Source organism: Elephantulus edwardii, unplaced genomic scaffold (genome assembly GCF_000299155.1).
Source record: "Elephantulus edwardii isolate Elephantulus edwardi_28Jun2011 unplaced genomic scaffold, EleEdw1.0 scaffold00433, whole genome shotgun sequence".
NCBI lineage: Eukaryota > Metazoa > Chordata > Mammalia > Macroscelidea > Macroscelididae > Elephantulus > Elephantulus edwardii.
Window position 1 is genome coordinate 924,397 of NW_006400183.1, and position 12,947 is coordinate 937,343.

A 12,947-nucleotide genomic window follows, 5' to 3' on the forward strand; every position below is an offset into this window, starting at 1 on the left:
TGGGCCAATTGGCAGCATCAGGATGGATGGTGAAGAGATTGAGATTGTTCACAGCTTTAGTTTGCTTGGCTCCACAGTCAACACTCTTGGCACCAGTAGGCAGGAAATTAAAAGGCATATTGCCATGGAAAAATCTGTTAGGGAAGTCTCCAAAGTCCTGAAGAGCAATGCAATGGTGTCTCTCTGGAGATTAAAGTGCATCTGATACAGCCCATGGTCTTTGCTATCACTTGTTATGCATCAAAGAGTTGGACAATGACCAAGGACGATAGAAGGAGAATTGATGCCTTTGAGCTGTGGTGCTGGAAAAGAGTATTGAGAGTACCATGGACTGCTAAGAAAACAGATTCATCCTGGGAAGGATTAAACTCGGTGGCTCCTTGGAGGCAAGGATTCTGAGGCTTTGTCTAAAATATTTTGGACGTGTTGTGAGGAGAGACTGGTCCTTGGAGAAGGACATCATGCTTGGTAGGGTAGAGCGACAGTGCAGGAGGGGAAGACCCTCTATGAGGGGAATTGATTCAGTGACTGGGGTAATCAGAGACAGTGAGATTGGCACAGGACAGAGCAGAGTTTAGGGATTTTGTACATAGGGTCACTATGAGTTGCAGGCAACTCAACGGCACGTAACAACAACAACAACAACATGCATCGGGAGCTCTGATGGCCTACTTGCAAGAAGCTGCACTGTAATTCCAAAGACACATAGTTCAAATCTACTAGCTGCTCCATGGGTAATGATGAGCAGTCACCCCCGTGCCCCATGTAATTGCCTCTGAAAACCCTCCAGAGGGTCCGCTATGGGTCAGTTCTGACTCAATGGTACACATGAACATGCACCTGAAAGTTAAACAATGAATAAAAAGAACAGAAGAATAATCAATGCCTTTGAATTGTATTTGCAAAGAGAATTGAATCTCTCTCAGACACCCAAAAGAATAAACTAATCTGTCTTGAATAAAGTACAACTAGACTGCTTCTTAGAAGCAAGAATGTGGAAACTTCATCTTACCTACTTTAGGCATATTTTCAGGAGGAACCAGTCCTTAGAGAGAAACATCGTACTGGGAAAGGCAGAGGATCAGCAGAAGAAAAGAAGACCCTTAACAAGATGATTGATATAATGACTATCATAATGACCTTGAGCATGACAGAGATCATGAGGAGAATGATTCTGTATAGGGCAAGGTTCAGCCATGTTGCTTTTAGAGTCTCTATAAGTCATAGCTTGAAGATACCTAAAAACAACAGTAATATTTTTGCCTTGTATGTGGGAGATCTAGGTTCCTTTCGTGGTCAATGAACATCATGCACAGACATCATTTTTCTATTAGAGGAGGCTTGTGTATTGCTCATGCCTTGGATAGATTTCAGGAAACATTCCAGAAAGGCCTAGCAATCTACTTCTCATAAAATGATGATCAGGTCTCAAACTTGTCCTGATGCAGAACTGCGAAGCTTTTTAATCTAGCACACATGGCCTTTCTGACTGACCCTCTAATTGCTGTTTTCTTTCTAAAACTCGAGGATCCTTTCTGTTGAAGATACAAATGAAGGAAAGTTTGCCTTGCAGTCAATTGATCTCCTGACTCTGAGATTCAGTACTAATATAGAGGTAATAAATTGCTTTTGTTATCAATATTATTTAGCAATTAGTGTATCTAGTCATATGAATTATCCTCCTAATTAACATGACAGGGCACACTAGAGTACTCAGTGAGGACACAGGAAATGAAAAAGAATCTTTTTCACACTAGCAGGAAACACTGGGTCGAATAAGATTAATGGCACTGGAAGGAAAATTGAGGAGGAAGCTTGGGTGGTTTTAAAGACCTGACTTCTCATTTTCTGCTTTACTCCCTTTTGTGTACTTTTCCTCACCTTCCAAACACATAGTAACTCTAAATACTTATCCACTCTGGAAAGCTTACCTTCAAATAAACTTGCAGTATCATTTTGTATTTTAAGAGTTTTAAATAACTTAAATGTTGGGTTTTAGTCCTATTTTTAGGACTGAAGTATTGTTAATAATGAAATCCCTTGCCAAACAAAAGACCTGAGGAGTCTAAACCTGTGCTTCTGAAATTTATCAGTCATAGATTGTTTACCTGTTAAACTCTATGCCAATATACATTAAAGGTTTTCTCTTTCCCTTTTATGAATAAAAATAATTATTTAATATATTAAGAACAATTCATGGAGTTAAAAACCACTAAATCTTGACCAAAAATAATACATTGCCTTAAGTAGACACAGAAATTAATCATACTTGAGACAAAAAGAAATCATCAGTAAGTGCAAAAAAGTAAACATATCTTTATAAAGACTTTATGAACATGGTGAACCCTCAAATTTTTTAAACTGTTAATTTTAAATTTAGTATTTTTCCAAAGTGTAGTCTACTTACCTCCATTTTAAGCACTGGAGATAGGTCAGTTAATGTTTATATCCAAACAGGCTTGAATTCAAGTAGCACTCAGATGTACAAACTTGATTGTTTAGTTGACTTGAGCTCCACTTAACATGTAGCAAGTTGTGAGCTGCCCAGTTAGATTTAATTTTAGGATAAAGAGGGATTATTGCAGATGCATAATGCTGTCTTTACACGTATCACATTGCGTGGCATTAGAGAATCAATTCCATATTTTAGATTTTCCTTCTACCAGTTTTGAAAAATAGTTAAGAGATATCATGTATGATGTCTACCAATGTTGGTGCATGATTAGGTCTCTGGTTGAAGCCTCTAACACTAAATTATAAAACTCTCCTTCATAATTTATACTAATTAGCTACATACCCAGGGGGAAAATGAGAGGGAGGTGATGTTCATGAAATAATAGTCCTCTACCATCAATGATTTGTTCTGCAAAACTTTTTCTGAAACGTCATCTTTTTTCCAAAACTCAAGAAACTAGGAGTAAAATATCCAGTCAAAAATGTTTAAATGTCATGCTATTGAATTTGTATTACTTTTTTAAAATAAAATATTTAATGAGGGTTCTTTTGTAAATAAAATTTTTATTTTATAGTGGTTTACTTAGAAAGTTTGTATACACTGTTTTTCACACCAGATCTTTCTGGTTTCCTTTACCCGCCTGTCCCTCCACCCATCAAATTGTGTGACACCCACGCACAGACACCATCCATCCTCATCCCTCTGCTCCCCCATCCTTCCCCTTGGATCCTGATGCAGTTTCTACAATAATGGTCTCATACAGTATTTGTCCTTAGGGAACTGTTAGTGAACTTAGCATGATTCTCTCCAGTCCCTCTGAAGTTATGTAGTAATTTAGAAAATCATTGCTCCTGTGTGCTTGATAGTATTCCATCGTGTGACTGTACCATACTTTCCCAATCCATTTTGATTGTGGTTGGGTATTTGGCCTATTTCCATGTTCTTGAGATGATGAATAACACTACTATGAACACTGGTGTACAAGTCTTCATTTGTGCCTCAGTTCCCCTTTTGGTCTAGGTATATATAGGAGAGGGACATTATGCTCAGAAAGGCAGAGGGTCGGTGAAAGAGAGGAAGACTCTTGTGATAGTACCTTAAAAGTTGGCTTTTCTGGGCATTACATTAGCCCCCTCTGGTCTCCAGCTACCTCAACTACAGACACATGATCTTGCAGATCATGCACAGCTGTGGGACTGGGAGTGGGGGTGGAGAAAGAGATGTGCTTCTCACACAGGGTAACAAGATTTGAGGGAGACTGGAGCACAACCCTTGTGAGAGGCAGACCAGAGTGAGATCCTGGTGGCAAGACCTTGGTGATGATGATGGAGAGACTGTGACATTTCTGTGGAGAGACTCCGGCAAGATGTAACCTGAGGCTTTTTGCATTTGTGCTGGCCACAGTTAAAAGTTTTGTTTGCCAGATGCTTGCAGGAGACACTAACTTATAACTGCTCTGAGGCAAACCTTGATGGATGATTGAGGAAACAGGAGTTCCTTTAATTTGAGTTGCTGAACTAAAATAAGACTTTTACTCATTAAGGAATTGTGTCTTGCTAGTAGTCTGGTTTGGAATTGCTGGACTAAACCTAGACTTGTATTATAATACATTCTTTGCCTCTCCCACTCCCCACCCCATTTCCCTAATAAACTCCACTCTTAGTAAAACAAATGTGAGTAAAGTCTGTGAGTTAACAGCAAATATCAAACTCATATGATCATCAGAAATAGATGCAGAAGCATAAGGAGTGGTGTGTCTGACCTAGCAGCTGTTTGCTGCTATGGATATTATTGATGGGGATGGTTTCTCTTTAGCAGGCAGAGTCAAACACCACCATCTCCACATTGTGACTGCTCCTTTTACAACCCTCAACCCGGGGGCCTGACAAAGTAACTGCCACAATGGTCTCTAGTGTGTCTAGGAGATGTGAGGATGGCACAGGATATGAGAGAGTTTAGATCTGTTGTTCATATGGCTGCATCTAACAACAATGACTATGCATGACTACATTAGGCCTCCCTATCTTTTAGGAAAAATTTCACCATATTTGGAGCTTGTGTAGGAGTCCTAGGGGCTTTTTACAAATGCTCAACTTTTTACCACTCTGGTAAAAGTCCTAACTCAAAATCCAGCAATTCAAATCCACCTTTTTGTTTGTTTGTTTTAAAGATGTCATTGTGCTGCTAATTCAAAATGCAGGGAGTCTTTCTGGCCATTTGAATCCACTAGTGACTCCCAAGAGAACAATGAGAAATCTCCTCCCATGTAATTTACAGCTTTGGAAGCTTAATGAAGGGTTAGTTATAAGCCAATTCCTACTCAATGAAATGAGTTTTTTTGAATATTAAAGAAATACTATATACATGTTTTTTAAGAGATTGCTTTATATCCAATTTTCTCTTCCCTGGTATGTTACTTTGCTGTTGTTACTCTGCTAGGGCTTGCTGAAGACTCAGGACATTCAGGAATAGTACTAGAGTAGATAATTTGCTGTACATCAGTAACTTCTACCCATAGGGCATTTACCAGCTCCTTATATTGTTGTTGTTGTTATGTGCCTTCGAGTCGTTTGCGACTCATAGCGGCCCTATGTACAACAGCCCTAAACTCTGTTCTATCCTGTGCCAATCTCAGTGTCTCTGACACACTCATCCCAGTTACCCCAGTCACCAAATCAATCCACGTCATAGAGGACTTTCCCCTACTGAGCCTGCCCTCCACCCTCCCGAGTATGTTGTTCTTCTCCAAGGACCAGTCTCTCCTTATAACATGACCAAAGTATGTCAGAAGAAGCCTCAGAATCCTTGCCTCCAAGGAGTAGCTCAATTTAACCCTCTCCAGGATGAATCTGTTTGTTTTCTTAGCAATCCATGGTACCCTCAATACTCTTCTCCAACACCAAAGCTCAAAGGCATCAATTCTCCTTCTATATTAAAGCAGTACTGAAATATGTAAATACTGATGATACTTTAAATAGTTAGCATATTCTAATTATTTGCCAGTAAAGCAAGGATTTGAGATCATTATCAAAGGCTTTGCCTTTAAAGTAAACTCTTTGGACAAGAAAATGAATGTAATTAGAGTTATAACACTTCATAAATTCTAAGACCACTTGAAGCTCAAGTCCATTTCCAGTATCATCGGGCTCCATAGCAACTGCATCATAACAAGCAAAGATTTCTTGTTGACACCAGTTGATAAAGATTCTACAGCCCTTAGTGACTGGGAAGACTGTTCAACTTTTTACCACTCTGGTTTTTTGTTTTGTTTTTAAGGTGACCCAACAGAGTGTGGAAATTATTGAACAATATCATTGATATCACATGCAAGCAAGATTCTGCTGAAAATTATCCAAAAACGTTTGGAACAATATGTCAATAGAGAACTGCCAGATGAGCAGGCTGAATTTAGAAGAGGTCGTGGTACTAGGGATATTATAGCTAATGTTAGATGGATCTTGGCAGAAAACAGAGAATACCAGAAGAATGTCTATCTGTGCTTCATTGACTATGCTAAGGCTTTTGACTGTGTGGATCACAACAAGCTATGGCTGACTCTGAGAAGAATGGGAATCCCAGAACATTTGATTGTGCTAATGTGAAACCTATACTTGAACCAAGAGGCAGTCATCAGAACAGAGCAAGGAGACACTGGATGGTTCAAAATCAAGAAAGAAGTCCTTCAGAGATGTATTTTGTCTCCATATCTTTACAATCTGTATGCAGAACAGATCATCCGAGACACTGGGCTGTAGGAGCAGTGTGGCATCAGGATTGGTGGAAAAAATCAACAACATGTGTTATGGAGATGACAGAACCCTGCTTCCTGAAACTGAGAAGGCCCTGAAGCACTTGCTGCAGAAGGTCAAGGACTGCAGTCTTCACATTGATTGAAGCTCAATATCAAGAAAACAAAGATTCTCGCCACTGGATCAATTGGCAGCATCAGTATGGATGGTGAAGAGATTGAGATAGTTAACAGTTTTGGTTTACTTGGTTTCACAGTCAACACTCTCAGTAACAGCAGCCAGGAAATCTGGAGACAAATTGCATGGGGAACTCAGCTGTGAGGGACCTCTCAAAAGTACTGAAGAGCAACAACGTCAGGCTGGAGACTAAGGTGCACCTGATCCAGGCTATAGTCTTTGCAATTACATGCTATGCATAGGAGAATTGGACAATGAATAGGGATGATAGATAATTGATGCCTTTGAGCTGTGGTGCTGGAGAGGAGTGTTGAATATACCATGGACTGCTAGGAGAACAAACAGATTTGTCCTAGAGAGGGTTAAGCCAGAATGCTCCTTGGAGTCAAGGATTCTGAAGCTTCCTCTGACATACTTTGGGCATGTTGCAAGGAGAGACTGGTCCTTAGAGAGGGACATCATGTTTGGAAGAGTGGAGGGACAGCACAGGAGAGGACTACCCTCAATGAGATGGATCGAGTCTGTGAGCAGAGTGGTGGCAATGAGTGTGTTTGAGACAGTGAGGCTGGCACAGGGTAGAATGGTGTTTAGGGCTCTTTTACATAGGGTCGTTATGAGTCGCAAGTGACTCAATGGCACATAACAACAACAACACCAACAACTCACAATACTTAGATTTTGATTTTGCATTCTTATCCAAATTTGACTCTTGTAACTCAGTATATTATTTATTTGGATGTTAAGATATGACTGCATTTTCTTTAGGGGAAAAAACTTTTATATTCTTATTTCAGTATAGTTTTCTAGGATTGACTACCATTTTCTCTTGTCATTACAATTCTCACTGATAGAAAGAATGAACAAGATTTCAACCAAAACAACTTTGGTTTTAACTGTTAACACTGTGACTTTTAAGTTGTGGTTTGTCCGACTAGAAAAAGGATCATTATTAGGGGTTTTGTAACAAAAGCAAATTCTCAGGCCCAGAACAGACCTACTCACTTGGAAATTCTGGCAATGAACTGAGATACACAAACTAGAGTTTGAAAGGCCCCAGGTGACTCAGATGTACGTTATAGTCTAAAAGTACATAGTACTGTATGAGAATTATACTGAAGCAGAAATGAATACTAACATAATAGCTAAAGAAAGAATGTTATTATTGTACTTCTTGTACTTAGTTGTGTTGGCTATCTTTTATGATATATTTGGTGGAAATAAAATGGACAAAGAAGGTAATGAAGAAGCAATTAAATAAAAATAGCATGATACATCAAATAAGCAATAACCCCTAAATCAAACTAAAGCCATAGCCATCAAGTCAAGTTCAACTCAGAGCAACTCTCCATGACATTTCTGAGTCTATAAAATCTGTGTGAGATACTACTCATCTTTTTCTTGTGGAGCAGCTGGTGGATTTGAAATTTTGATCATTGAGTTAGCAGCCTAACACTTTACGATCTTTGTTACCAAGGTTCCTTAAGAAATTTACAATGTGTGACAATTGTCTTTAGCACTGTAATGTCTCTGAAGGCCACATAAAACTAGTGTAAATTACACTCTGTACTACCTATTGCAAGAACATTAACCTGGTACAAATAACCTTTCCATCTTGCATAAGAAAAATATAAGCTTTCTATACATTGAAACACAATGTATACAAATTACTGTATGCAAACCAATTTCAAAACCCCCAAAAATAATATAGCCAAACACAAAAGAAAATGTACTCACTAACATTTTCTATTGTGTTTGTAAATTTGTAAAATCTGTAACTTTGTAACTAAGACAGAGATTGAGTTTGTTAAGATAAAGAGGCCAACTTTAGGTGCTGCAGAAAATTAGCCTCTGGCAGAATGTTTTGTCACAAAACTCACAGGAAGTATCCAGCCTCAGAACTCAACTAATAAATTTACTGATAATGTTTAAGGGTGAATGCTCACTTTGCAGCACATAAACTAAAATGGGAATGATCCAGATAAGATTAGTATAGTCCCTGAACAAGGATGATAATATGTAAACTTAGAGTTTCACAAACTCTCTCTAGCCTTGCTCATGATTTTTCTCCCTCCCCCATGTGTCTGAGAACAGACACTTTGTTTATTATTTCGTTTAAACTTTACTGTTCTTTCTGCAATTCAGAGTATAAAATATCAGACATGAATGTCCATAAATGTATCCATGTTTTAAAATAATCTATTCTTTTTTTTAAAAAAAAAGTTCTTTAAAATGAATTCTATTCTATTTTTTAAATTATTCTATTCTAAAATGAAAGTTTGTTTCATTTCTAGCAGATCATTAGTATTATATTTTTACTGACAGATTATATGCATATGAAAATGTTCTTTTTCTAAAGAAAAGGTTCTTAGTGTTTATTCTAATCTTAAAGATGTTTATTCTTCTCCAACTATACAGTGTGTGAGATCTTAAAGATTTTTAAAGTTGTACTATATTAGAGATCTAAGAAGGCAATGGTCAACCATGGTGGACAGCGTTTGGTGGAGTGCCCCAATTAAAACAAGCATGGAAACAGGAGTGGCATCCACTTCCAAAATAGCTTGCTTCCAGAAACCCTATGAACTTGGAGAAACAATAAAAGTTATACAAGTGCTTAGATTTTTCGTTCATAGGGTTGCTGTCAGTCACCTACAACTTGATGGCAATTAACAACAACAACAACAATACCAGATGGAGAGAAGGACAATGAATATACTTAGGTAGTAGAGGAAAATAGAGTTCTCTGTCAATGAAATTTTATTTATGGACAGTCACCATAAAAGTTCTATAAATAATGGAAATAGTGTAACTAGGAAAAATTGTAATTGTTTTTTATTGTTAGATACTGTCAAGTTGGCTCTAACCTGTAACTACATTATGCACAACAGAGTAAAAGCATATCCCGTCCTGCGTGACCCTCAGAGTATCTGTCATGCTTAAGCCCATTTTCTCTCCTTCATCATCCTCTCCTTTTCCAAGCAAGACAGCCATCTTCAGTGACTGGTTCTGCCAGTTAATATGCCTGAAATATATGTGACAGTCTCTCTAGCCTTAATTTTAAGAGACATTTTACTTTGGTTGCACTTTTTCTAAGATAGATTTGTTTCTTCCTTTGGCAGTGTACAGTATAGCCAACAATTTGGTATATTCTTTACCAATACTACAATTCTAAAGTGTTATTTATTGCCCAACTTTCACAAACATAGGAAACAAGTGACAAGAGCATGTCTTTGATCAAGTGTACCATAGCCTTTGAAGTGGCATACTTAACCTTCAGCACTTTAAAAGAGGTTCATGGCAATAGATGTCCTAAGGCAGTAAGTTGTTTTATTTCTTGAATGCTGATTCCATAGGTACTAATTGTGGATTCCAATAAAATTAAGTCCTTTGCAACTTCAGTCTTAGTTCCATTTATCTTGATGTTGTTTATTGGCCCAGTTTGATTGGCTAAATTAACTAAGGAAAAGTTCAAGTCTTAAGCAAAACATATTTATAATTTCATGATCAAAAAGATCCTTACAACTAACCTCTTAAAAGCTCCCTTTACATCTTTGTTTCTGAGTGTGTAAATAAGGGGGTTCAACATGGGTGTGATGATTCCATAGAAAAGAGACACCATCTTTCCCCGATCCTTGGAGGCAGGGGATGGTGGTTGCATATACATATAGATAGCAGTGCCATAAAAAAGTAGCACTACAATTAAGTGGGAGCCACAAATTCCAAATGCTTTTCGTCGACCTTCAGCTGACTTTATTCTCAACACTGCTTGGGCAATGAAACCATATGATATAAGGATAAGTGTTAAGGGTATTAGAAGAAACGGAACACAGAAGAAAAATAGTTCAGCTTCATTTACTGTTGTGTCAACACAGGACAACTTGAGCAGAGCAGGGACTTCACAGAAGAAATGATCCACTTCTTTGTTTCCACACAGGGGCATCTCAAGAGTCAAAGTAGACTGTAACACTGAGTTGCAAAAGCCACTAATCCAGGATGCAGCTGCCAATTGGATGCAGAGTCTTTGGTGCATGATAACTGAGTAATGGAGGGGTCTACAAATAGCTACGAACCTATCAAAGGACATGACGGCCAGAAGGAGACATTCAGTGGACCCCAAGGCCAGAAAAATGAAAAGTTGTGCCACACAGCCACCATAACTGATGACCTTCCTGATGCTGCATATGTTTATCAGCATTTGGGGAACTATACTTGTGGTGTAGCAAAGGTCCAGGAAAGACAGATTAGTAAGAAAGAAATACATAGGGGTATGGAGTTTGGGATCCACACGTGACACTAAAATTATTCCCAGATTGCCAAAAATGGTCAAGATATAGGAAATAAGGAACACTACAAAGAGGGGAAGTGCCAACCATGGCCGATCTGTGAACCCTAACAGGATGAATTCTCCCGGTGTGTCACTCTCATTTACCTTATTCATATTAACTGCTTCAATTCTTGATTCCCTGAAATATAAAAATCCAACAGTTCAGTAAAGGCATGGTTATTGGTAATATCAGTCAGTTATAGTAATTTTATTAGCAATTTATACAGATTACTATTAATAATGTGAAAAGATACTGATAAAAACAAATACTTCTTCACAATTTTCAACCGAGTATGTTGGAAATATATTGTTGCTGTTGTTATGTGCCGTCAAGTTGATAGCAAAGTAAATATCAGAAACCTAAACGTATATAAATTTCAATGCTCACATATCTATTGAATCAACACATTGTCCTCACTTCTTTCCTCTTGGATACCTATCATGAGAGATATGTAGACAGTCATACTTTTTGGTATTTTTCCTCAATATCAATGAAATCCCTTAGTTATGGAAATTACCTATTTTTTTTAACTCTATACTGTCCTAAAAAAAGTAATCTAACATCTACCTAGCAAGTTGTCAGACACATTAAGGAAATACATTCTTTTTCAATGAGTAATGTATATAATAGAAGATTGTTTAACAACATTGGATTTGCATTCTGAAAGACCTTCCCAAATTAGTTGGGCTTGCCGTGGGCATATTTTTTATCCTCTCATCTTCAGGATCTTCTTTTTTAATAATGTTTTTCTCAGTTGTCTTTATGTGATGTATAAGTGATTTGTTGAATACACACAACTTAGTCTCTGGTCTTCAGAAATGCAGCATAATGAATGAACATGAACCGTAGTGATCCTTGTCTCTGAGTGACTTAAAAAGAAGAGCTTAATACTTACAGAACTTTGAATTCCCTAGGGTAACCCATGGGAAGGAAAGGGATCAGTTGTGGTTTAGAGATAGAATTCTTGCCTTTTGTGTTGGATACCCAGGTTCCGTTACTGGCCAATACACCTCACTCACACTCACCATCTTTCTGTTAAGGGATGTTTTAGTGTTGCTGTGACACTGAACAGGTGTCAGGGAAACTCCAAGCTGAGAAAGACTGGGGGGCATGACCTAATTATCTACTTCTGAAGAACAGTGAGCTTTCAAATAGTGAGAATGGGTGGCACACGTTACGGCACAAAACTGGGCAGCTTTTTGTTCTGTTGTGCAATGGAGTCTCCATGCAGCTGCAAATGGAAAGTGGCTTTGTAAGTTAAAAACCTCATCTTTTCTTTCCCTTTATAATTTGTCAACCATCAACTTCAACAATAGGAATGTAAACTATACATTCAATCTTTAATGCAAAATGTCTGGTACAAAGAAACAAAGTTGTGTAGTGGGAGCATGACAGTGATGCAGGAACTCTGAGATGTTTTGGATAGAGGCTACTCAAGATGGTAAATTTCTTAGAGGTGCTAAAAAAAGTCAGTGTCATCAGCTAAAACTATATTCATCCTAAGGAAATATAACCGTGGCACTCAATTTTAAATTCTTTTATCACCATTATTATGTTATTGTTATTATGTTGCACACATTGCAGGGCAGGAGATTGCCGACCTTTCTCATGTGGAGTAGCTGGTGAATTTAAACCACATGCATTTGGGTTCCCACAGAATTCCCTATCACTAAGCCATGAGAGCTCCCTTTATCAACATTAGAATATACATTTTTCTTTATAAAATGTTATGTGCCACCAAGTCACCTGCAACTGATAGTGACTTTATGTATAATACCTCTGAAGCCTACTCTATTTTTAGCCAGTCTCAATGCCTCTGACTCATCTATCCCTGTAATGTCAGTTACAGTGTCAGTCCGTCTCATCAGGGTCTTCCTCTCTTGCATTGTCATTCTACTCTTCCAAGCATGATATCTTTCTTCAAGGACTGGTCCCTCCTGAAAGCATGCCCAATTTAGGAGAGATGGAGAGCCAAAACCCTTGCCTCCAAGGAGCAGCTATGTGTCACCCTCTCCAGAACAGACCTGTTAATTCTTTTGGCAGTCCTTGGTATGTTCACTACTCTTCTCTAGCATCACAAATCAAAGGCCTATTCTAAACTTGTAAAAAACTTTTCTCTAGAGATGTTAATAAAGAAAATTGTTCCCTTATTCTCAGCTGATAAGAAATTTGAGGAACACAGTTACAGGTACAGACAGGAAGTACAGTTCTATTGTATCTTTCTATCTTTGAATGAAGAAAAAA

The 12,947-nt window shown here is 38.0% G+C and overlaps 1 protein-coding gene across 1 annotated transcript; it reads right to left on the minus strand.

Moving 5' to 3' along the window:
* Positions 1 to 9,868: 9,868 nt before the first annotated feature.
* Positions 9,869 to 10,816, minus strand: LOC102862423 (olfactory receptor 2B2-like). The gene has a single exon (XM_006902650.1). The coding sequence runs from the start codon at positions 10,814 to 10,816 to the stop codon at positions 9,869 to 9,871; it is 948 nt and encodes a 315-aa protein (XP_006902712.1).
* Positions 10,817 to 12,947: the final 2,131 nt, after the last annotated feature.